General features: G+C 40.7%; 1 protein-coding gene across 5 annotated transcripts in view; it reads right to left on the bottom strand.

Moving 5' to 3' along the window:
• The window catches only part of KCNT2 (potassium sodium-activated channel subfamily T member 2), a 229665-nt gene that overhangs the window by 29396 nt on the left and 174886 nt on the right, over positions 1–25383 (bottom strand). For 3 of the 5 annotated variants that reach the window (XM_081865759.1, XM_081865761.1, XM_081865758.1), the window contains 7 exons: positions 24062–24211; positions 19009–19238; positions 16307–16523; positions 14730–14835; positions 13078–13250; positions 10187–10258; positions 2869–3003 (listed from right to left, as the gene is read on the bottom strand). In XM_081865759.1, the coding sequence (XP_081721885.1) occupies positions 2869–3003; positions 10187–10258; positions 13078–13250; positions 14730–14835; positions 16307–16523; positions 19009–19238; positions 24062–24211 (1083 nt within the window). The remainder of the gene's footprint in view (positions 1–2868; positions 3004–10186; positions 10259–13077; positions 13251–14729; positions 14836–16306; positions 16524–19008; positions 19239–24061; positions 24212–25383) is intronic. The other 2 variants (XM_081865762.1, XM_081865760.1) reach the window with 1 other exon arrangement.

Raw genomic sequence — 25383 nt, 5'->3', positions numbered from 1 at the left:
AGTAGGGTGGCCATTACCACGAGCATGCTAGTGCTCTTCAAAGTGACATTTTGAGATGGGACAGGCAGCCCCAGCTCTACTGCTGTTGCTGCCATACTGAAGCTGTCTTGAGGATAGGCAGCGTTTAAAAGTTAAAAGGGAAAAAAAAATAGCTGTCCTCCCTGCTGCTGTGGTATGAAATGTTTGGATGTTAAACTGTGGTCCCTAAAACAGCATGAGGAAAAATGCCTCCATTGGTTACCTGCAAAGGGAGTGGCAAAATGGGGCTGCTATCTGTCAATGATCTACACTAGAGATTAAAACAAGCATGTCACATGTTTAATTTCCCCATTCATGGCCATGACTAGATCTTTGTAATTAGTAAAACATAAAAGTTACCGTATTTTTTGCTCTATAAGACTCACTTTTTCCCTCCTAAAAAGTAAGGGGGAATTTGTGTGCGTCTTATGGAGCGAATGCAGGCTGCACAGCTATCCCAGAAGCCAGAACAGCAGGCTGCGCAGCTATCCCAGAAGCCAGAACAGCAAGAGGGATTGCTGCTTTCACTGCGCAGCGATCCCTCTTGCTGTTCTGGCTTCTGAGATTCAGAATTATTTTTTCCTTGTTTTCATCCTCCAAAAACTAGGTGCATCTTGTGGTCTGGTGCATCTTATAGAGCAAAAAATACGGCATGTTGCACCTTCACACACTAAACACGACAACACTAAACCTTTTTCTCCACTTTCCAAAAATGAGATCCTCACATTGCTGCTACAAAATTACTGGTATTTCTTTTAAAACATAGAGTAGCTGTTTGATTTACTAAGTCAAACTAAACATTTTGTTTAAATCATATATCCATATATATATATATATATATATATATATATATATATATATATTCTCCTAAATTTCAGATACGGGAGAAGGCTGCCATCTAGTGATTATATGCTACACACAAGCATGGACTAGCAGGAGATAGCAAATAATTCCTATTGCAAGCTATAACTAAACTGGAAAATGTATTTCAGTTAAGTGTGTCTAATTTTTCTTGGCTATACCAGTATCTTTTCTGGATCTTGAAAGCAAGCTTAATTTAGATTTCATCTGATTCGCCTGAATTTTCCTCTCATGGTTAGTGATTTAGAAACCTGTGTTCCTTTGAGAAGAAACAGGGCCTTGTTTGTTTGTTTGTTTGTTTGTTTGTTTGTTTGTTTAAGAAAGGGCAACCCAGATGTGGATTACTGCAAATTAACAGTTTGAAGGCATTTGTTCCTTGAGCACACAAAAATTAGTGATGAAGTAATTATGGGTCCAATAATGGCATTATTGGCAAGCAATTTCATCATGGTTAATCTTCAGGGTACAGATGACAGCAGGACTATAAGAAAAAATGGTGCCTGAAGAAGGGTTTTTTGTTTTGTTTTTTTTAAATCCACTGCCATCCAGTCTATTAATCTACCATTAAACTAGATGGTGTAAGGTAGCGAGCAGATTCACATACAGAAAATGTGAATGAATCGTAAAGGCAGAGAAAATTTACTCAGTGGAAGAGCTAATGACTTTTCACACAGAAGTTCCAAGTTTCATTCCTAGTGCCTCTAGCTAAAGAGAATCGTTTAAGCCAGAATGGGTAGACAGCCTTGGGCTCAGTGGGCCAATGGTTTCAACTCAGTATTGGGTAGCTTCAAGTGGAAGCGAAGTCATCCTGAAACTACAGAATTAAGCTCCAAGAAAATGTGGCTAGAAACAGAAAGGGCCATATCAGAACAAAGAAGAGACGGTGAATGCAGATTATATGTACTACTAAACAGTAGTGTACTGGTCTGTATAAAATGGCATAAACCGCTTTCTGACACCGCTTCCATGTGTATACCTAATCTTTGAAATGTCAAGTGGGACTCTTCCCATTGGTCTCGCTCCTGAAGTCTGCATGTTCAGTGAAACATTGGTAATGGAAGCCTGTGAGCTTATAGTTGTGCACGCATAGGTTTTCTACCCTACTAGCAATCTCTTAGTTTACACACAGAACCAGAGAGCTGCTGCTCAAGAGCTACTCCTTAAACCAACACAACCTTCTTCTATAACTTCTAGCTTCTTCTTTTTGTAAAAGAAGAGGGAATCAGGAAGGACTGACACTAGCTATGAATGTTGGGGTAGGTAGGAGAAAAACTTCATAGCAAAAGAACTACTCACCAAGGAATAGTTCAACAGCCACAGTTGCAAAACCAGCAATGGTCATCTGTATTGCTGCAGTTTATTCATCCAAGATTACCAAGTGGTTAATTACACATGGTAGTAAATACACCACTTGGTAACGGGTTACTGTATTCTAGCAGCTGCCACACAAAGTGTAGCAAGCAGTTGAGTCTTAGTAGTATGTATTCAGCGGAGAAGAAGTATCTATGATGAGCAAGATGAGAGAAAGTGCAGGCCTGATTCATACTGCTTGACGCCAGATGTTAGCTGCGGTGATGCAACCTCAAACCTATACTTGACTCACCCACCACAAAAAAACAGATTTTAACTGAAACTTCTGGGACCCATTGATGAAAGACCTGGAGCAGATATAACATGCCATGAAGTTTCAGGCTTAATCATACTGTATGTGCCAACCAGGAGTGTCAACTTGAATAAAATATTGTGGGGGCCCAAGTCAGCCCTGCCCCACCTAATCGATCACATGGGGTTTGGTTTGGTTTTAACAAATAGGTTGTTCTTAAATTTTATAAAGTCACGCTCACACCATACATTTAAACAAAGCCATATCTAGGGGGTGGGGTAGTCAGTTTTTTGGGGTTTTTTGCCCTGAGTGCATTCCACTTAGCAGTCTTCACCATAACAAGAATACACCATATGCAACAAAGGTACAAAAGTACTGTCACTTACCGAAAGAGGGTTTGTACATTTACAATAGTTTTAGCATCTGCCATATAGTCCTCTTCAGCACTCATGGTGCTTTCCTTATCCACCACGACCACATTTGCAGCAAAGGTCACACCACACCTTAGCAAATCATCTAGGCTTTTGAAAACAGGGCAAAATGTTAGGCAATGTTAAAAATATATGGCTCGTCATAAAATTAGCCACATATTGTAAGCAACCTTTACAATATTTAGGAATTTGGGACCCTGGAGGTCAATTTACAACCCGTGGTGAGCTGATTGCCCTGCAAGTCATTGAACTCAACCTTTGTTGCACCTTAGCATGCAAAAAACAAAACAAAAAAAAAAACCCCTAACATTTGCTGTTCTGGTGGCTCCTTATATACAATATGGAAGCAGAAAGCCAATATACGACATTTATTTCAACTGATTTTCAGATGGTTGCCATGGGCCCAATGGTCATGTGGCATGACTCAGCCCCTCAGTAGATCAATGCACAGATAAATCTGTTCTGTTTTAACTTTGATTAACAAATCAAGAGCCACCCACAGGAATGCCCATTCGTTTCCTGCAACCCCAGCCTTGCAAGGGAAATCCCACCCTCTCACACTTTTAATAAGGGTTGACTTTGGTAGCAGCTGCTTCAGCAAAGTTGACTCAAGACCTGTTTGGGTGTGCCTGATTGCAGGGAAATCTTACACACAAGCACCAGGGAACACAGGAAGCTCTGCCCCTTGTGTTGATAGCTCAGTTGCCTTCCACACTTTGGAGGGTGGTCTACAATGGGGGGGGGCTCCTCTCCTCCTGGAGGCTCCCACCATGATTTATAATCCCAATATTTCAGGGTTCCAAGTTGTGCTTTCATTATCACCTTTCTGCTTTGTTTTGCTATTGCTGCGCCCTGAAGTGAAAGGAGAGATGGTTGACCATCCCTGGAAGACACTGGACCAACCCACCCCTGATTTGCAACAGCTGGCCTTGACACCAGACATCTGGGTGGGGTAGGGAGTTTAAAGGTGGGGGGGAGGTTATGAAAATGAATGTTATATTATATAAAATATAAATGTATTGTCTTATTTCTCCCACTTCCCCCCCTATGATAATATATATTGCACTTCTTCTTCTTCTTCTTCTTCTTCTTCTTCTTCTTCTTCTTCTTCTTCTTCTTCCCTTGGAGACCTTTGCATGACAAGTGACTAATAAGCCTAATATATGAAATGAAATGAGTAGAAATCCTTGAGTAGAGGAGGCTCCGCCCCCTTTAGACTTCACCCTCTAACTTGTGGGTGACAATTGTGATTTGCTTAATGTGCTTGTTCCCTACCAGGACAGACTTTGCTCGTGTGCTCAAGACATCGATTCCATAAAACATATTTTGTTGCACTGTGCAAAATATGAGCAAGCCAGGGCTGAACTGATACTACCCTTGCTGGTACCTTTCCCAGGAAAATCAGAGGCTCACTATGTCAGGTTCCTATTAGAAGACCGGACAAATGCTAGAACATTAGCAGTGGCAAAGTTTTTATTGGTGGTTGCAAGAACCAATGATCCCTATTATTCTGAACAAAATGCTTGTTTAACCTGGAGGTAGGCTGTATGAATTGTGTATTGCTTTGTAACGATTTCTTGGGTCTCTGGACTGTAATAAAGATTGTTGTTGTTGTATATGTGAACAGCACAAATAAAGCTTGCTTTAAACCAGTATCTGAAACCCACATTAAAACCCAGTTTCAGATTTCAACAGCCAATGTCACTGCCAATATACTGCTTAACCAAAGAGCAATGTTTGCTTCATGGAGTGGGAAAGAAACAATCTTTCTGAGCCTGGCATCCAACTTATTAAACTGTGGTTAATTAGGCATTGCATATGTACTGACCCACAGTATGATTAATTTCCCTTGGCTGATTACTATCTTTTGGGACACTATTTCTAACTAAAAAAGGAAAGGTCAATTTAAAAAAATGAATAAACCAGACATACCATATTGGATAGTTGGTAGGAAGTAATTACACAGCATGCTAGGAAGGGTGGCAGGTGCAAGCCTTCCGTTTTAAAAAAAAACATTGGTAAAACTATTGCTTGAGTTGCATTAAGATGGCATTTCAAATAATCATATTTCATTTCCAAAGGCTTCTCATGAAACTGCATTCTTCCGGAAACACAGCATGATGACATTCTTCCCTGCAATGGTTTCCCGGTGTGTGAAAGCATTTAATTTGCTTCTAAGATGTGAGACAAAGTTTGGCAGTGCTTGACATTACGCAAGCCCTCACTGTCCCCTCCTTGCCTTGTTCAATCCACCAAGAAGGTTGTTCCATGGAAGGATTGCTTTGCACAAATTAAGTTCATTAATTGCACGCCCCATAAGTTTTGGGTGAACACGTAAAGCAGGCACCCCCAAACTCGGCCCTCCAGATGTTTAGGGACTACAACTCCCATCATCCCTAGCGAACAGGACCAGTGGTCAGGGATGATGGGAGTTGTAGTCCCCAAACAGCTGAGTTTGGGGTTGCCTGACCTAAATTGTGAACCTAACAAATACATTTGCAGGCGTTTATCATACATGAAGGCTTGTCAGAGAGACAGCAAGACAGAGGCTGTCTGGTAAACGTACACTAAGGTTAAAACAAACTGGGTTTGTTTCCATATGGTGTGGGAAACTGCATTCAGACAGTTGATACCGGCAGCTTTCCACGACTGGCAGTCATGCAACAGTAGCAATAATTAAGAAAGGAGCAGGAGAAGAGAAGAAGAGTTTGGATTTGATATCCCGCTTTATCATTACCCTAAGGAGTCTCAAAGCAGCTAACAATCTCCTTCCCCTTCCTCCCCCACAACAAACACTCTGTGAGGTGAGTGGGGCTGAGAGACTTCAGAGAAGTGTGACTAGCCCAAGGTCACCCAGCAGCTGCATGTGGAGGAGCGGGGAAGCGAACCTGGTTCACCAGATTACGAGTCCACTGCTCTTAACCACTACTCTACGCTAGCTCTAACACTTCAAACTGTTGTTCTCAAATTACAAGAAGGTCCATTGAAAGCATCCCCCACACCACTCTATGGGGGAATGTAACAGATATGGATGTTGCTTTGGAAACACAAAGAAACACTTTTGATGCTGACCCAAGCATGTAAAAACAGAAAGAGAGCCCTGTGGATGGGGCATACTAAATTAATATTGAGGTGAACATGATGGTCTAAGATTCAGCTCCCAAAGACACTAAGGTGCCTGAATGTTTTTTCCAAGGTGTGGGTGTGGGTGTGGGTGTGTAGCAGCTAAACAAAAGTGCCGTTTAGTTCAGAATTTTGCACAAGAGAGAACTCCCCCCTTCACTTCAGGTCATTTGTCTTATCAAAACCACCCACTCTGAGAAGCTCCCCACCCCTTTTACTGTGGGTGGAGGAAACTTCTAATCCAGATTCTAGCTAGAGACAAGAAATTAAGTTCAGTAGCTGCCTAAATGGAATTTCCGGAAATAAAACGCCAAGCATACGCTGCTGTCTTTCAAAATTCACACTTCTGTGAATTTTGTATCTGAATTTTGTAATGGAGTTATCAAACCAGAAAATGTATATATTTAGGGGAATTGTGCAGAAAAATGCACATCTTAGCAAGCAAAAGAATAATGTACAGCAATGCATTATAGTAAGGGGAGATGCTTTCAAAAACATGTATGCAGGGCAAAATTACATTAAACTGCGTCCCTGAGGAAAAAGCCGTGTAACAAACAGATGCAGTTACATGGCAAACAGAATATAAGATTGAGAAATGTAAGGTAATGAAAATTGACACATTTGTGCATTACTAACTGCAGTGGATTTAGCTCCTCTGGGTGAAACAAAACAAAACAAAACAAAAAAGCAAAAAGCAACCCACACTCCAGGAAAGCACATTTACATCATTTGTAGCTTGAGTCTCTAATACTGCAATATTTACAGGCAAGTTCACATATTCAATTCCCCCTGTCACATGCAACATGTAGGTTGTCTTGTATAGTCAGGGAATTGAGAATGTAAAGGCTAGAAAATGAACTCTTCACTAAATAAATTAGACATTCCTGTCGACTTGGAAGAACAATCATTATGTGCTTGAACACAGATTCAAATGATCGACATTCTGTCCATGGTAAATTCAAATTGACTGTGATTTCAGCATCGTGAATGGACGTTGTAGGTATTCTTCACCGTACGTTCAGATGACAGCTCGTCAAGTTACAGAAAATGTTTCAAAAGTGGGTGAAACTAGGGCATGGAGCGTTGTGATCCATTAGCACGATGCTCCTAACTCACGAGGGACAATGGTGAGGCTCGACAATGAATGAACTGAGAATGCCTACTTAGAATGAGTCCCAGAATCCTCTGGAATCTTCAGGGATTCTTCATCAAAGGAATGGGTGCATAAATATACTAAGGGCTAGAAGGTTCTGAAAACACTGGTGTTCCCCATGTGTGTGTATTTCCAGTCAGGATATAGGCTTACTGGGGCAGTTAACAGGAGTTGAGACTACTTTGATTTCAAGTGTATTAGACCACAGTGCAAACATAATGATCTGCTACATAAATTATTAACAGATGAAATTAGACATGCAGTCTTAATATCATTTGAACAGATAAGCATTAAGATGCCAAATTACCACAATTTCCTCCCAACTCATTATAATTTTATAGCATTCTTTTGTATTTTTGCCAGGCTATTAACTTTTAATAACTGGAAATGAGAAATAACAGGAGAGAAGGTGGTCTAGACGGGATTCATTGATAAGTTATGCTGCAGTGGCGAAGAACCTTTGTACTTCTCACAAAAGGGTCTTTTGATTAATGTTGCTTTACTAAATTCAGATATAACTTCCAGCTTTAAAACCCGGCAGAAGATGCCATAACTACTACATACAACCTGTTTTCTTCAGTGTATTTTAAGTTTTCCAATTAACTAAGGATCCACATTGTGCCAGAAGGAAGAGAAGTTTAATGTATCAGCAGGTTTTGCTCAAATAAACAGCACGGGCTGGCTCTGCTAAGTTGTGCTAAATTAGCTGAACTTGGATCATGCAAAAACAATGAGGCAAGTATTGGGGACGGTGTTCAAGTTACTTAATCTGGACCTAACTCAAGATGATCAGGAAACACTGATATTTAAACAAAAATATTCAATATATATGGCAGCCTACAAAAATACTGGGTTGTATCCCAGTATCCCTGCACACTGTGTGTGCAGAGTTCTGCTAATGCAATGGGAATTCCTTGCTTTTCCTCTCACCCCTCAAAAAACACATTTTCTCCATAGGGTGTAGATTTTATGGGTGGGGAGGCAGCTTCAGAAGAGAGGACGGGAAAGTTTGATTGGGAAAGCAGAGTGGAGAAGAAACCGGGAGATGTTGAAAATTCATACAAAAATAGCTTATTTCCAACATATCAAACCAAATTGCTCAGATTACGATTTTTTATATGGCAGCAACAAACAGCTGCTGAATTATACACCAATCTTAAGTGTGCTTCTTGTTTTTTAAAAAATATATTAGCCATTGCTGCCAATAACAACTAAGACAGAGCTCTGCAAAAATTCCAAAGGCTGTTTTCATGTATCCAGGGGAATTTGCATCTTCTGTACTGATCCACAGGAAAGAGTTTGGGGAAACTTCCAACTTGGAACTAAAGGATAGCCTGCAGCTGTCATGTAACATTTCCCTCTGGGGAATTTCATTGGCAACACTTTTTAAATTTAAACTTCCCACAGTACTTCAAAGTACTGGCACATGAGGGGTTCTACAAAGCATTTTGGGGAATGTAAATAGCAGCCACAAACTGCCCCTCTGCTTATGGGCATGCCTTTGTTGTTCACTACCATGTAAGCCTGGAATAGGAGCCCACAGCAATGTAAGAGGGGATCACAAGCCCTGCTTGTAAGTTGATGAACAGATAAAATGGCAAGGGGGCATTTGATAGCACACCACAAAGCCCTTGACAAGCAGAAGTAAAAGAATCTAATCCTAGTTCCCAACAAAAACTGGCTTGGACAAAAATGTAAGGTAAACTTGCGAATGTACCTTTTATCATATGTGGTGGTTGTTTAAGGTAGTAAAAGCTTTCTGGGAGGTGATATATAGTGAAATGAAAAAAAAATGTTTAAAATAACTTTTGTTAAAAAACCAGAAGCCTTTCTATTAGGAATTATAGGTACCAATATTCCAAAGGAACAGAAAAGACTCTCTATATATGTGACAACAGCTGCTTGAATGCTGTTAGCCCAGAGATGGAAAGAAGAAAGAGTCGCTATCAGAGAAGATTAGCAAACCAAGCTTATGGACTATACTGAAATGGCAAAGCTGACTGGAAAGCTCAGGAATCAAGAGGACAAAACCTTTACAAAACAATGGGAAAAAATTAATAGACGACTGCAAGCAGATGAAAACATTAGCAGGGTTTTAATCTCACTTGTAATGTAACAAATACTATGGAAACTATGGTTGGATATAAAATCTAGATTATGGAATAATATGCAGTTCTAAATGTCGACAATGGGACCCATGGAGGGGATGGGGGAAGTCTCGAGATTCAGAGTAATCTCTGTATATGGATATACATTTGGATTGTATTTGTAAAATCAAATGAAAACGATTTTTTTAATTAAAAAATGCAAGGTCAGTTTGTAAAGACTGTCTAGCTCCCTTTTTGTGGCATAAGTGCAAATGGAAACAAGTCTTTTCACTGGATGTACCCAGTTCTAAAACAAGGACAAGTTTTAAACAAGAAGTCACAGCAGCACATAGTGCAAGGTATTGTAATTATTAGACTAGCCACAAAGTAAGAGTGTGTGTGTGTGTGTGTGTGTGTGTGTGTGTGTGTGTGTGTGTGTTGGAGAGAAATAAACTCAGAAACAGTGTAGCTCTAGCTCTCCAAGTCCCATATCACACTGCATTCTTGCCAAATGTCTAAACCACTCCTGTGAATCAGCCTAAATCCTTCATGTCATAGTGGAGTGACCTTGAATTCCCCGCGACCTTTTTGAGTCTCTGGAGAGCTAGACAGTATTGTAGGTGCCCCAGTGACTTGAAAGTGAGTCATGGTTACTTAGACTTGCAGAAATATTGTCCCCAACAATATTGTCCCCTTCCAAAGCAAACTGGAATCTGGGTCTCAGAAACAGGATTATTATTTTTAAAAGGGTAAAATAGTAACTCGATGGTTCAGAAGGGTGAAGGATAAACACGCATGCAAATATGCTACCATTTGAACTATGACACCACACAGGGACACATGCAATTACACCACAGCACGGCACAGCACACTACAATATTGAGTGTTCCAAGGATTTTTTTTTACCTACTTGTCAATAGAGCCCACCATGTAGTAAACCATTGGAAACCAACAGATTGCATCCAGAAAATGCATATCTGGCCTAAGCAGCGGATGGGTCACAAAGTGAAACATATTGTCACAAAGAGTCATGAACTAAAATGCTAACAAATGCAAATGCAATTTGGAAATACTATGATAACTCAAAAGAACACCTTTTTTATTATTCATTCAAAAGGTTTATCTCATTACAACCCCAGGTAACAGGGGTTTTTACTTAGGGAAAACTATCATATAAATATGATTATATACATATCAGTATTTCTAGCAAAAGTGTCAAAATCAGACGCTTTACAGGGCAGAATAAATCCTATGGTTAACGGCACTGTATTGATAAAGACAGATACCTTTCCCACACACTCTGTAGGAATCACTTTTCTGCAACGTGGCCCCAAATAGGGGCTGCATGCGGGTGGCACAACAGTGTGCATAGGGCAGATCATATAGGCCTTTTTCAGCCTATCAGTACCTTGCCAGATGCTGCTGCAGCAGATTAGTAATATCATAATCATAATAATTTATTATTTATACCCCACTCATCTGGCTGGGTTTTCCCAGTCACCCAGCCATCATCTCATATAAAATGGCCACATTTTTGTGCACAATTTCATCCTCATGAATCCTGTTGAAATCAATAGGATTTAAGTCTATCTAACTCAGTGTTGGATTACTGCGGAGTCGCTGAGCTAGAGGATCAGTAACGCTTTGTGTAAGCAAAACTTTTCATACATGCATTTTCAGGAGGCATGTGAAATGGCATAGTTTTCGATGCTTGCTGCTGAATTGTTTTGATTTTATGTTTTAACTGTCTTCCTGTGGGGAAGAAGGACAGTGTATAATATAAATAAATACATTTGTGAACCGTATTTTGTCAATATTCCCTTTTTGTTGTCATTGTCAATATACTGAGAAACGGCAACACAGGGAGAGGGAAGTGTGCCACAGAGTACTGGGGGGAAACAATACTTTTAAAATGTTATATTTAAAATATAAGCCTCACAAACAGGACGTAGTGCAAGCACTAGAGGGCACTGTGGTTTTAAACTCCAAATTGCAGCGCAGTGTGAAATTTTCAGAGGTGACATTGAAACAATATCTTAAAGACATTTCACACATTATGATTCCTGGAAAGGAAGAGCTAGAAAGAGATCTACTATTGATCATAGGTTCAAGATCTTACATTAGTGAAGGCTGATATTATGAGACTATATGGCATAAGGAAGGGAACCGTGACTGTTCAGGGTTCTTGCTCTTAACGGGGCTACTTCTTGTGTTCTTGTTTAAAATACTAAAAGCTACCCTTTGCAATAACGTAAAAGCGACCTGTTATTATTAGCTAAGCCTTTGTCAGGGCAAATGCATTCCAATTTATGCTATGGTTACCAGATTTTTTTTAATGAATCCAGGGACACTTTTTTTTTAAAGCTGAGTAGCAACAGGGAGTCAGTAGTGGGGATGGTGAGGCAAAAGACCCTGGGCCCAAGCATACATGCATATTGTATACAGGTGTAAAGCCCTTCTTTTGCACCCTGTGAAACATAAATGTGCAGTTTTTTTAAAAAACTGGGCAACGGCCACATGCCCGTGACTCCCCAGCCTTCCCCGATCTCCTGCCCCCTTCCCTGTTTGTTTTGACAGATGGGAGAGGCTCAGGAGTCATAGGTGGGAGGCTGTTGCCCAGTTTTCTAAAAACTCTGCACATTTATGTTTCACAGGGTGCAAAAGAAGGGCTTTGCACCTTGCCTGGCAGAGAAACCGTGCACCTTGCACCCCTCCTGGGCAACGTCCGCCGGCCCGTGAGTCCCGAGCCTTCCCCTATCTGTCAAAACAAAGGAGGAAGGGGGCAGGAGATCTGTACCGTCGGACGTCCCTGGTTCCCCTTTGGCAGTGGCAGTGGCAGCGGCAGCGGCAGCGGCAGCGGCAGCGAGCAGCTCCTGAAGCCAGCCAGAGCCAACTGCACTACCAGGCTGGCTCCAGGCTGCTGAGGCTGCCACTGCCACGTTTCACAGGGACAGATTTGCAAATCTGGGGACATTCTGGGGATGGAATTTGTCCAGGGACAGATTTGCAAATCCGGGGTATGTCCCCGGGAACAGAGGACGTGTGGTAACCCTAATCTACGTTTCCCTGTGAAGCAACCGTACCTATGCAGAAGTTCAGAACATGAGAAACAGGCTACCATATTTTTCACTCTATAAGACGCACCAGACCATAAGACGCACCTAGTTTTTAGAGGAGGAAAACAAGAAAAAAATATATTCTGCGCAGCGAAAGCAGCAATCCCTCTTGGTGTTCTGGCTTCTGGGATAGCTGTGCAGCCTGCATTTGCTCCATAAGACGCACACACATTTCCCCTTACTTTTTAGGAGGGAAAAAAGTGAGTCTTATAGAGTGAAAAATACGGTATCTGGTGGAGGTTGAGTTGAAAGTGGGCTGAAAGCTTGAATTTGTGCAAAAAACAAACAAACCCACAAAACTGTGTATGCATGCGCCTGTGTGAAGGGTGGCGGTGGACTCTTTCAAGATGAAATGTAACATTTTGCAATTCCCAGTAATACAAATGGCAAGCTAATATGTACAGATGATCCTTCTACAGCTCATGCGATAGCCATGTTGAAATTTCATTTTGCCATATTTTCAAGGCAGTTGCACCTTAATCTGTCATATCTGAAGTTCACCATCGGTGCATAGAATAAACACTTGCTGCTGACCATCTTCAAGGTACTGATGCCATAATACTTCCAGTTGAAAACCACCCATTTAATGAATTAGCCAGGGATAATGTAGAACGTAACTGTGCCCTGAATATGAACCCATATCAGTATATTAATAATAAAAAAACAGCATTTAAAATCCACTTACGGATTATCTAGTAGTAATACTATTGGATTGAGTTCTTTCTTTGGTCTGTAATAAGCCCTGAGAGGAACGATAAAGTTGTAGAGACCATTCCCAGCAGTCTCTGCAGCCACTATTATGATTTTGTTTTTGAATCCGTAGGCTTTGGCATCTTCGTAGTAATTATGTTGGCATCCCTAAAACCAGAAAGTTAAAACAGGCGCCATGGCCTCTGTTTACATGAGAGACTGCAAGAAGACTTCATCCTCAACATAGTAACTTGATGGTAGCTGAATTTGTTGAATTTAAAGACCTGCCCACTTCATGAAATATTGTTGCATGCACAACAGAGTACCTATATTGAACAAACTCATCACGTTCAGTACTATAAAAATGGAAATAATAATAATATTGTTATTTATTCAGATTATTGTAAGATAACCCTCAATGGGAGAATGGTTGATGAAAACCTATGCAGAGACGGCAAAATAGACAGTGCTGATAAAAGACACAAATTTATTATCTTTTAAAGAAGAGCAGAAACTTTTTCTAGTCTATATAAAAAGTTATTTCCCATTCGTGAAGACCACAGGGGGGTTTGAAGTGTAAGAAAATAGCAGAAAATATAAAGAAACATGTAAGAGAAGATGAACTTGGATAAGATGGAACCTTCAAACAAAATTGTATGTAATTTGGGTTATAAACATTAATGTTGAGTGATCAGGAAGTCACTCATTTTGTTGAATCGGAGTATAATTGCTGAGTAACAAATGTAACTTTCTATATGGAAAAAAATATTATAAAAATATTATTGTAAGCTGCTGTGGAAATACTGTAAGCTGCTGCAGAAATTCTAAATAGACTGAACAGAAGTTTAAAATGTGATAAATAATAAGATGAGCTTATAGTTAATTGGATTTTGAGTTCTTCCTGGGCCACACAGATGAACATTCCCCATATCTTCCATGCTGCTGTTGCATGATGGACAATTTAGACATGTTGAAAATGAGAAGTTTGGTCTCATGTTTGCACCGGACTGGAACCAGACAGGGCAGTTAAATATATCCTGCCGTATCCGATCAAGGAAGTACTTTCTGATCTAGGTATGTTTCTCATCTTCTTGGACATACATGCAGACCAAAGGTTTTGCTTCCTCCATGCCTATGAATGAAACCTAGCTCTTAATTGCCTGACCCTCTCAAAATAACCCATTGATTACGACAGAATCATAGGACTCTGAAGCCTAACCCCAATTTCAAGGTTGCATCTACCCTACATGGCATTATATGGCAACTCTACTCTCACAGTATATGAAGCTTCTGCCCCTTCAGAAGAACATCTCTGGGTAGGGCTAGCCCAGTGTTTCCCAAACCTGGACTCCAGATGTTTCTGGACTACAACTCCCATCATCCCTGACCACTGGGTCCTGCTAGTTAGGGATGCTGGGAGTTGTAGTCCGAAAAAGCAGCTGGAGACCCAAGTTTGGGAAACACTGGGCTACACTAATATGTGTGGGGCCGTGGCAACCATGTTTCTACATGGCAAGCCATGAACCATGCCAACAAAACTGTGTAACAGGCCTTATGGACTTCATGTTGAATTATCTAGGATACAAATGCAGCCATGTGCACAAAATAAACACACAGGAAACACTTTATACAAAACCGTAACTTTACCTTATCTAACCTTAGGCAGCAAAACGGCACTTTTTCATGAAGCAAATGGCAGAAGGTGGGAGAACTTCCTATGTACGGGGAGTAAGGGGGATAGCCTTTCAGATACCTAAAAGAAAGAAATGTGTGGTCTTATTATCACTCTCAGCTACTTATTATCACTCTCAGCTATGAGCTTCCTCAGGACATATTCCAGTACAGTGGGGACTCCGCTGCCTAGGACCTTCGTACCTACGGGACCGCCTCTCCTGGTATGCCCCGCAGAGGACTTTAAGGTCCATAAATAACAACACTTTGGAGGTCCCAAGCCTCAAGGAGGTTAGATTGGTTTCAACTAGGGCCAGGGCCTTTTCAGCACTGGCTCCGACTTGGTGGAACGCTCTGTCACAAGAGACTTAGGCCCTGCAGGATTTGACATCTTTCCGCAGGGCCTGCAAGATGGAGCTGTTCTGCCTGGCCTTCAGCTTAGACTCACTCTGACCCCTTATATGGGATATGGTGTATAAATTTTCCCTTGGCTTTTTTGCTGGCCCATGTAGGACCAGCATGGATAGCTGGCTCGGGTGAATATCTGATGTTTCCTCCCTTTATGGTCTTGATTTATGGGCTACTAAGCCATATTTTAATTAACTGTTTAAGTGTTTGTTTGTTTGTTTGTTTGTTTGTTTGTTTGTTGTTTTGTTTTTTCTATTACGTTTTATTGTAATTCATATTTGGTGTTAGCCACCCTGAGCCCAGCCTTGGCCGGGGAGGGCGGGGTATAAATAAAAAAAAATTTATTTATTATAAATATCTTTCCATGTACGTTGTAGCCTCCTTTACCTGAGACATAGAGTTACTACGGAGAATATTCCAGTTTTTATACAGTCTCACTAGTGTCCCTATGTAGCAATCTGGAATTTTAAAAAAACTACTGCGTATTTGCGAAAGACAAAAACAAAACAACAAATGGGCTTTCCTGGTTCAATTGCTCTGCCTGTGATCTCATTGCTGCCTCATTTTTTCCTAAGCCCGTTTTCTTCTGACTCTTCAAACAGAAAAACTCAGCTTTGGATTGTTGATCAAATCTTACTTTGCATATACAACCATCCCTGTTTGCATACCCTGACCTTTTGGCTTCGGACTTCCTGGCTGTTACCTTCTGTTGTCCTTTCGGTGCACTCTGTTCCCTTTTCTTTTACTTCAGAAAAACTTGCCTTTGCCAAAAGGGAACTGATTCTGCTGATAACAGTTATTATGCTCACGGGAGAGAACTGGCCCAGTTTCCAGTGGGTGTCGTAAGTTCCACTGTATAAATGCATATTTGTACCATTGGGGCCGCAAGTTCCCTCTCCCCTAATTTTAATTTCTGTTATTATTAGTCATATGCAAGATTAAAAATCAGGATTTTACTGCTTTGTTTGTCTTTTACCGCTAACCATTTTCTTGAATTCTATCCTTCAGCACCAAGTACATATTCTGGGGAAACCCGGTGCATGAAAATATTAACATTTTGTTTCTAATTATTTCCATCACATCTAATATCCTTTCTTCAGCTCCATGCTAAAAAAACACAACTTATTTATGTGAATGGAACATACTCAAGGCCATTCGAAACTTCTTCGTCTGAGGGAGTTGTTTCATCTTCTGACTGGTCACTTAAGAGATCGCAGGTATGAATTGCAGAGGTGTCAGCAACCTCCAAAACGGGTGCTATGCTGGGCCTCCTGCCTGTTTTTCCTGCCTCTGAAGGAAGGGTTAGGGTAGCCACGCTCGGAGATCTGCAACTTGTATCTTGCAAATCTATAGCCACGGTACCTGGAAGGAAAGGCAGAAACAAAACAAAGTGGGTGCGGGGCGGTGCATAGCTGGAGGGCCAACATATTTGATTTGAAGAAGAAGAAGAAGAGTTTGGATTTGATATCCTGCTTTATCACTACCCAAAGGAGTCTCAAAGCGGCTAACAATCTCCTTTCCCTTCCTCCCCCACAACAAACACTCTGTGAGGTGAGTGGGGCTGAGAGACTTCAAAGAAGTGTGACTAGCCCAAGGTCACCCAGCAGCTGCATGTGGAGGAGCAGAGATGCGAACCTAGTTCACCAGATTACGAGTCCACCGCTCTTGACCACTACACCACACTGGCTCTCAGAAATGAGTTGAAAAATATAGTACTATGCAGTTTGATCTAGAGGACTAAGAACCAAACTTGATGTGATGTCAGAATTGCAACCCTTGCCATGGACAGGTCAGGAGAGACCTGAACCCTCCATCTCCTATATTTTTCCCTCCCTTACCAACTCTATGTGGGGATCTGTGGCTGGAAATCTGTGGGGGGGGGGCAGCTAAAAATTCCTGCACTTAAAAAAAACAACACACCCATGGAATGAAGGGTTCAGTTTCCACTCACTTCAAATCACTTCCCAATATCCACGTCATATGGGATTGGCACAGTGCCGGATTTACATATAAGCTAAACAAGTATATCTTAGAGCCCCCACACTCTTGGGTCCCCCCAAAAAAAACTTAAAGAAAAAAAACACTGGATGTACATTTCCAAAATATAAGATAAAAAAACAAATAAAATAAAACCTATATACAGCAACAGTGTTTTGTGTTGTGCAGGCTCCTATGATAAGTAATGCTAGGCTGCTCCTCAAAATATTCAACACAAAAAACAGTGACAATTTGTTGTTGACAAAGGACAGCTGGACATATAAAGGGCCCCATTACCTTCAGTAGCTTAGGGCCTCATCAAACCTAAATCCGGCCCTGAATTGGCAGGACGTGGACTGAATCACATAAGTGTAGTAACCTACCAACGTTCTTATTGTTTATTTATTTATTTAGATTTGCATACCGCCCAATGCCCACAGGTCTCAGGGCAGTTCAGAAGATAACATCACAATATAAAAACACAAAATACACAATCAAAATAAAAACAAAAACAACCCAATAACCCCCTCTCAACACATTTTAAAAGGGTATCAGATGCTCGTCAGCCAAAGGCCTGGTTAAAGAGGAATGTTTTTGCCTGGCGCCTAAAGGCGTATAATGGCGAACATCCCTGGGGAGAGCTTTCCCTTAGTTATGCATTAGCCCATGGAAGATAAGGAAACCCCTTCTTCTTTTTTTGAGATGCCCCATCACAATAGTCTCAGCCGACTGTAATATGAGAGGACTGCTTTCTCCTCAACGGCATCATCAATCCCTGTGAAACACTCAGCAAGGCCCACTAAGATAATTATTCCCTCTGAATTTTGGCAGACTGATAATCATTGCATTGATTACAATTCCAGGAGAGGGACCAGAAAAAGAGAGAGATTTGTATTTAATTCCATATTGCATTGTAAGGGTGAACACTTATCTGGGTGGGCGGGATGAAGAGCCCACCCATTTTAACCCAATCAAGGCTTTAATGAGCATGGGAGAGACTTGAAATGGGCTGCAATTATTTGAGCCGAAGGCTTGGATTACCTGTTCTAACACTCACTCTTTCTGTAGCTATTACTTGAAAAATCAGCTTCTGAAAAATAGAGCTGTTCCCCTCTCAATCAGTAGATGAATTGTAAGATTACCTTAAGTAAGGTTTGAAATAACAACACAGGGCAAGAACACCGAGTGCTTTTACATAAAGCGATGTGCAGGAACTTCGATTTGACTCATCTAATTTATTTGAGGTTATGTCAAAATGCTGTCTCCGATTAACATTTTATGGGGATGTAGTCAACACAGGCTTAAGGAGAATGTACCATCAATGTAATGCTATTTTTTGTGATACACAGATGACATGAGAAAACTTGGTATACTTGTTTGTATAACATTGTTCTTGTTTATAAAACCCAATAAAAATAAATAAATAAATGCAATGCAATGCTAAGAATGGGGGGAGGGGGATAAATCCCATTGCATTAGTGTCAATTTTTTAATGTCTTTTTTCGTTTTCATACTGTGATTTTATCTTGTGAACTGACCTGAGACCTGTGGGTTTAGGGCAGTATACAAATTTATAATAGTTTTGTATTTCATACATTACTGGTAGTCTCATACCCAAAACTGCTCAGAAATTCTTTTAAGTGCAGATTTGAAAGGATTGATCTGCCATCTTGACTCAAATTAGTGTCTGATTGTGTCCAAACCTGGTCCTTGATCTTGGGAACCAACATACAAAATTTGGTTATAATATCTTAAGAGATACCCAAATGCATAGCGAACAAACTGCTTCCCAAGACATATAGCAGATTTTATTTTGTTGCTTCTTTTTTATATATTTTAACAAAACCAGCATCACTTTACGTTTGCTTACCCATACTAGCAATTATGCTGTGCACTGGCAACCGAGAAGGGCCATGATAAAACGACCTTGACATGTGATTTCTCCGATGCTGCTCTTGCTTCTTAAAAGCTGAATTTTCTTCCTTTGTGATGTTGATATAAAAGCATATATCTGAAGAGCTCATGATATAGCGAGGCCCTGGGTTGAGCAAAATATTTTTGTTGTCTTCCCTCCTGACACCAATTAGACAGACACCAAACCTTAATTTAAAATTTGTATATATAAAAAAGTGGTTAGGAAAAAATGGAACAAAGTGCAGGATGTATATAAACATAGACTCAAAAATAAATTTATTTTTGTATCCCCCACATTTTGTGGAAAGCTCAAGTTGGAAATACATTACTGCCCCCCCCCAGCTTCCAATATCAGAGAGTTTGTGTGTCCCCCCCCCTGCTGCTCACAAAGAAATTAGAGTTGAAAGAAGCACCCTCTTGCAGCCAATACTCCACTCCTTCACCATCTAATGAATCTTACTGGTCCAGTAAATGTCGCACCCTCAACTAGGATCTCTTAGATCTCTATACTGTAATACAGTGGTACCTCGCAAGACGAAATTAATTCGTTCTGCGAGTTCTTTCGTCTTACGAATTTTTCGTCTTGCGAAGCACGGATTTTGCAAAAGCTTCAAAAATCACCAAAGTCTTCAAAAACCTCAAAAAAGGCTACCACACCGCGTGCTATGAGTTGCTCCTCGAAGTCAAGTCGCAACTGCACCCCCAAATGTACCCTGGGTATTAACGGTTTTAAGAAAAAGGAAACAAACTTGCAAGACGTTTTCGTCTTGCGAAGCAAGGCCATAGGGGAATTCGTCTTGCGAAGCAACTCAAAAAACGAAAAACTCTTTCGTCTTGCGAGTTTTTCGTCTTGCGAGGCATTCGTCTTGCGAGGTACCACTGTATTTGATTGTATGAACTGCTTTAATTCCAACATAGTAAAACTGCTACTATCATTGAGAGGGTGCAGTCTATCTTGCAAACCAGAATGTGTCACACGGGGCTTGCGCAAAAAAAAAAGCAATGGAAATGGCCCTTAAAATGTCTATTTTGTTTTTAAAGGAGCTCAACCACTTTTGTAACTTGTCCGGACAAAGTTCTCATGGTGTCCATTGTCCTCATAATTGTTCCATCTCTTTTTCGTTGTTTTTCGACTTAGGCTGCGTCCAAACTAGGGTGCTAATGTCTATTTGTGTTGCTGTTTCCATGTGGAAGTTTGTGAGCCTTCATCCACACATGGGCATTTCAATTTTATGCTTCTAAAATCTGTCTAGATTTTAGAACCGAGGGGAAGAGACAGCAGTACACAGTGGGAATACACCTCAAACACACACACCCCCATTCTAAAATCTGTCTAGATTTTAGAATGGGGGTGTGTGTGTTTGAGGTGTATTCCCACTGTGTACTGCTGTCTCTTCCCCTCGGTTATTACTTTTCTGTCCACAATAAGATTCCAAAATCTGAGACCCTCTATGGGCATGTAAGCAGGTATTCATTTACTTTTGTACTTCCATCTTTTATTTTTTCCCTATTTTTAAAAATACAAGCTTCCCTGTGTACCACATTTGCACAAAAGAGCAGTAAAAAGGTGTGTGTGTGTGTGTGTGTGTGTGTGTGTGTTGCTTCAAAGGTCAGCAATAATTTTGAGTTGCTCACATGAAAGACTGCTGCTTTCTTTCCTCCTACTATCTTTTCCTGTCTCCTGTACCTGAAAGGTACTACAGCTGGTACTACAGTTATTTTGTGCAAGAGCAGTTCTGCAAAATACCTGTTTTAAATGAAATATAAAATACTGTGAGCCTGCCTTCAACTGGTAGAAAAGGGTAGGCTGCATAATTTCCTTTGGGCTGATGGAAACAGATTAGATGTAGGGTGTGTGGTGATAGATGGCAGCCAATGAATTGTCACAACATTTGTAAAAACAAAACACAGTGTGCTTCAGAGTGTCCACAGTTAGTTAACATGTGATTTTATATTGGAGTGTCTTCCTTTATTGATTAACCACAGCCCAGCAAAACCTGAATTTAGTAGGGAGAGTGGGGGCTGCTGCTTGAATAAGGACAATTTGTGGGCACTGCCCCCCCTCAAAAAACCCCATAGAGACACAAGCAGTTTCAGATCCACATTAAACTCCAGTGTGGGTGAGTCCTAATTTGCTTTTTGTTAAATTGTGAATTTGTTCCATTTTCCATTTTCTTTAAACTAGTTATTGATCCCATATGCATTAATTAAGACCTATCTCAAGGGCTCCAAATCCACTTTTTTGTGGGGTGAAATGGTTTCATATTTTTGGAAGGATATAGAGGTGCAATTATGCAAATAAAGCATTAACCCTTAACCAGAACTCTTTCTTATTTGTGGAAGGATATACAGGTGCAATTATGCAACTAAAGCATTAACCCTTAACCAGAACTCTTAGCTCCAGAAAGAGAAGATGTAGAGGTAACACACAAAGTTTTTCTGTTTTTTAAAAAATGGGACAATAAGAAACTCGAACGTGTGAAAGAACAGTGTTCTGGACACATCCTCAAGTACGTATTATTCAGTGCATATAGGACTTGAGAAGTCAAAACTAGCATCTTGGACTGGGATAAATATAGGATGCCCTGAGAGGTATCATCTTACAATACCATTGTCATCACAGCCTTTTACTCATCCCTTTCATATACTGACGAAATCACACAAATTGCCATACAGTCAGCATATTTTCAAGCTCTGCCTTGCACAGAATTAGTTCCCCTCAAATTATGTTTGTGATCAAATGCAGCTCCTGCATTATAATGACATCTCAAGGGATATAACAGGAAAATGTTTTAAGCCTTTTTCATGTTGCACCAGCTAATTTCTCTAATCAGACTCTTAATCCCACCCCCTGTCCATAAAATGAAAGAAGACTCATATTATGCACCATATTAAAATTGTGTTATTATTGCTGAGCAGAGACCTATTTTCAGGTCCTTTTCTCACTACAAAGTGTTCTAAAAACCTATTTATAAACAATTGAAAACAGGTAAAGAGAAAATAGCTTTGCCTCTGATGATTTAGAACATTGCTTGCATTTGTGTGTGTGTTTCTGAGCTTTATACAGTAAGACAGAAATGGTTTGTCCTAAAGCAAATCCATCTAAGTTCACACGCTGTATGCTGTGTGGGACAGGTGAAAACTATTTTTCAGATCAAGGTCTGTATGCTCATCTGGGAAACCTTCCTGGGGTCACATGCCAGAGGGGCCACAGAAAATAGTGGACAAAAAAATATTAAATTCAGCTTTCTACAGAAGGCTTGCTTCTACACGCTCACATACACTCTCTCTCAAACATACCTCTCTATCTTCCATCCAGGAAACCTAGAGACACTGTGAAAGTTCAAGGACACATTCTACACAGGCAAAAACCCTCAAGGAGGGTGTCATTGTGGGCTGGCGAGGAGTGTGGCCTAGGGAGAATCCCAATGACCAGACAAAGAGACCCAGAGGAATTGAGTTTCCCCACAAATACCCATTTACCACTTGGCAGACTAGTGGTCTGTACCGTTTTTGCCAAACTGTAATGGGAATGCACCACACTTTTCTGAGCATGACCAGAACTCCAAGGAAGCTATTCTTGAAACAAGAACTTGTGTGAGATGCAAGAACGTATTTCTAAGTGTAACTCACTGAGAAAGAACACTCAATTCTGTCCTCTAAAAAGAGAACATGGCGGCTCGAACCACTTTTGGGGACACTACCACCAAATGTGTCACATTACAATCTTTTACATCTTTCTGTTTTGACACTTTTTTTGCTTGAGATGACATAGAGCACCCTCCCCATTTATGTGAGTAGTTGGGGACTACTAGTTGGGACCAGGGCTTGCACAGGAGAGAAAACCAAATTTGGGGAGCATGATGTGGATTTAACATGGCTATGGCCATGGGATTTGGGAAGGGAGGATTGCAGTGCTGAATTAAGACCTTTAGAGAGGCCCTGAGCACTTAAAATATTTTGGTGCCTCCATATATACAGTATCTAATTAAAAATATAAACAATAATAAACAGTAAAATAAAATTTTGGTTTTTTAAATGAAACGAAAGCTACAGTGAGACGGAAAACAAAGTCTTCAATCAGATCCTGTAAACCAATCTTACGTGACACATCTGCTTCTATACTTAGTAGACACCCAGCCTGTCTTGTTGCCTAGTCGTTCTGTTGGGATTTTTAATATCCTTCAGCTGAGAAAATGAATGCTCAGCTGAGCAATTTGTGACCATTCATGTTAAAAATCTGTCAATGGAAAATTTCTGTGTTGCTAACCTTCCCTTGATGCCTCAAGCACATGTTTATTTTGCTTAATCCAGCCCTGGGGAAGTGGTAAAGCGGGCATAGGCAAATTCCGGCCCTCCAGATGTTTGAGACTACATTTCCCATCATCCCTAGCTAACAGGATCAGTGGTCAGGGATAATGGGAATTGTAGTCCCAAACATCTGGAGGACCGGAGTTTGCCTATGCCTGCGTTAAAGGAAGACCTCTCAGTGCATAATCAAACAGCAGATCTCACTAGGCGTCAGGTGGTTTTCTGTTGAGGGCTGATTTCTGTTGAGGGCTGAACAACTGGATCTGTTGTCTCTTCGATATCAACCATATCAATGCCAACTGAGATCAGGACCATGGTGTCCAGGGAGAGCACTATTTTCCCAGTGAAAATTGCATTTATGAAGCTCTTATCTGGTTTGGCCCAGAACAATCATTATCAGCCCCCAAACATATAGGAACTGGCAAGAAACTTCCAGATGAGAGTCTACACTCGGTAGTCTACTTTAAGAATGCAGTGAGAAAGGTGTAGTAGCTTCTGAGCTACGGAAATGGTACAATTTTAAATTCCAATGTACCCAACCAAGGCTGTCTCTGTAGCATACATTCACATAAAACCCTATCAACTGAGGTGCAGGCTTCTTACTAACAGGTCAAACAGCCCTGTGCATTCCAGTCAACCAAAGAAAGAGTTTCTGAAAGGAAGTCACATTAAATGCCACCGTTAGAAATGAAACATACTTTTTGTGTGCATGGAAAGATGCATATGTGAAACTCTTTCCCTCATATTCAGCAAAAAATACACTCTCCTCCAGGATAATGTGATACACTTCATTACCAGAGCATCTGCCGTACATTTTCTGCCACTGTTCTGGGGATTGTTGGCCCTCCCTGAAACACATATAGAAAACAATATTAAACAGTTTCACCATGCAGATGCATGGTGGATTCATGACATGAATGGAGCCTCATCTCTGCCATTGATCGCATGGCGATGACGACAACCTTCAAGAGTGCCAAGAAGAAGTCCAGGATAAAAAGTCATGCATGGAATTTACTGAGGTTGGATTCCCACTCTGTCGCAAGCCATTTTATAGTCTCTCCAATTCCCCCGCGGGGAGGAGCGAAAGAAAAACAGAACAGCTCAGAGAGTTGCCCGCCATCTTCTTCAGGCTGACTCTCCCTCCCTCAGCAGTTACCTCAGAGGTACCTAGGCACCATCTTGTCTTGAGGGGAAGAGAGATCTAGCTTTCTAAAACCTGCACACACCTTTGCATGGTCTCTACCACATCATTCTGTCATTTTAGCTGGTGTTTTTCATTTTAATAATTTTAGGTAAACGGTTTTGTGAGGTTGGCTTGAAAAGCAGTATGCAAATACCTGAAATAAAGGTTTAACTCCCTCCCCCTCTTTTTACATTACAGGATAACATTTTTCACATCAATACGAATATCCTGCTGTGGAAGTCTGCAACGGAAAGGACATGCTATGTAAAACAGAAAACCATCTGTGATAAGGAATTAATAGTAAGAACGTTTAAAAACAGCAAAACTACCCCCCATCTTATGCTAATTTGCTAAAGAAAACCGCCAAATGATCATGGACTCAGAACTCCACACACACTTGGCTGAGCACATTAATGCTAATGAAGCTATGTTTCTCTTCCCACTTTCCCTTCAGTGTTCTCCTCTGGCAAGCAAAGCTGTTTCCTCCCCTCCGCGTCTCTTAGCAGGTGCCAATGAAATGGGAGCCATTAATATCTTGACATTTGCCTGCCTCAGTGTGTTGTGGCATTTGGTCCACCTTGGGCGATGCTCAGCTGCCACACAAAAGGCTGAACACTCCCCTGTGAGCAAATGGCAGTGTTTTATTCAGAGGGCTCCCCACTCCCACCTTGCAACTTTTTAATTTTATTTATTTATTTATACTTATTCAGCATACAAGCAAGCATTGAATAAAATGAACGAATAATACAAAAACAGAAGAAAATACAAAAGCGAAATGACAAGGATAATAGCATAAACTACAATAAAAAAACATAAAGCATTACATTCTCCTAAAAA

Source organism: Podarcis erhardii (assembly GCF_964252035.2).
Source record: "Podarcis erhardii genome assembly, chromosome: 6".
Classification (NCBI taxonomy): Eukaryota; Metazoa; Chordata; class Lepidosauria; order Squamata; family Lacertidae; genus Podarcis; species Podarcis erhardii.
The sequence above is the reverse complement of the archived record's forward strand: the minus strand, read 5'-3'. Positions and strand labels throughout refer to the sequence as shown.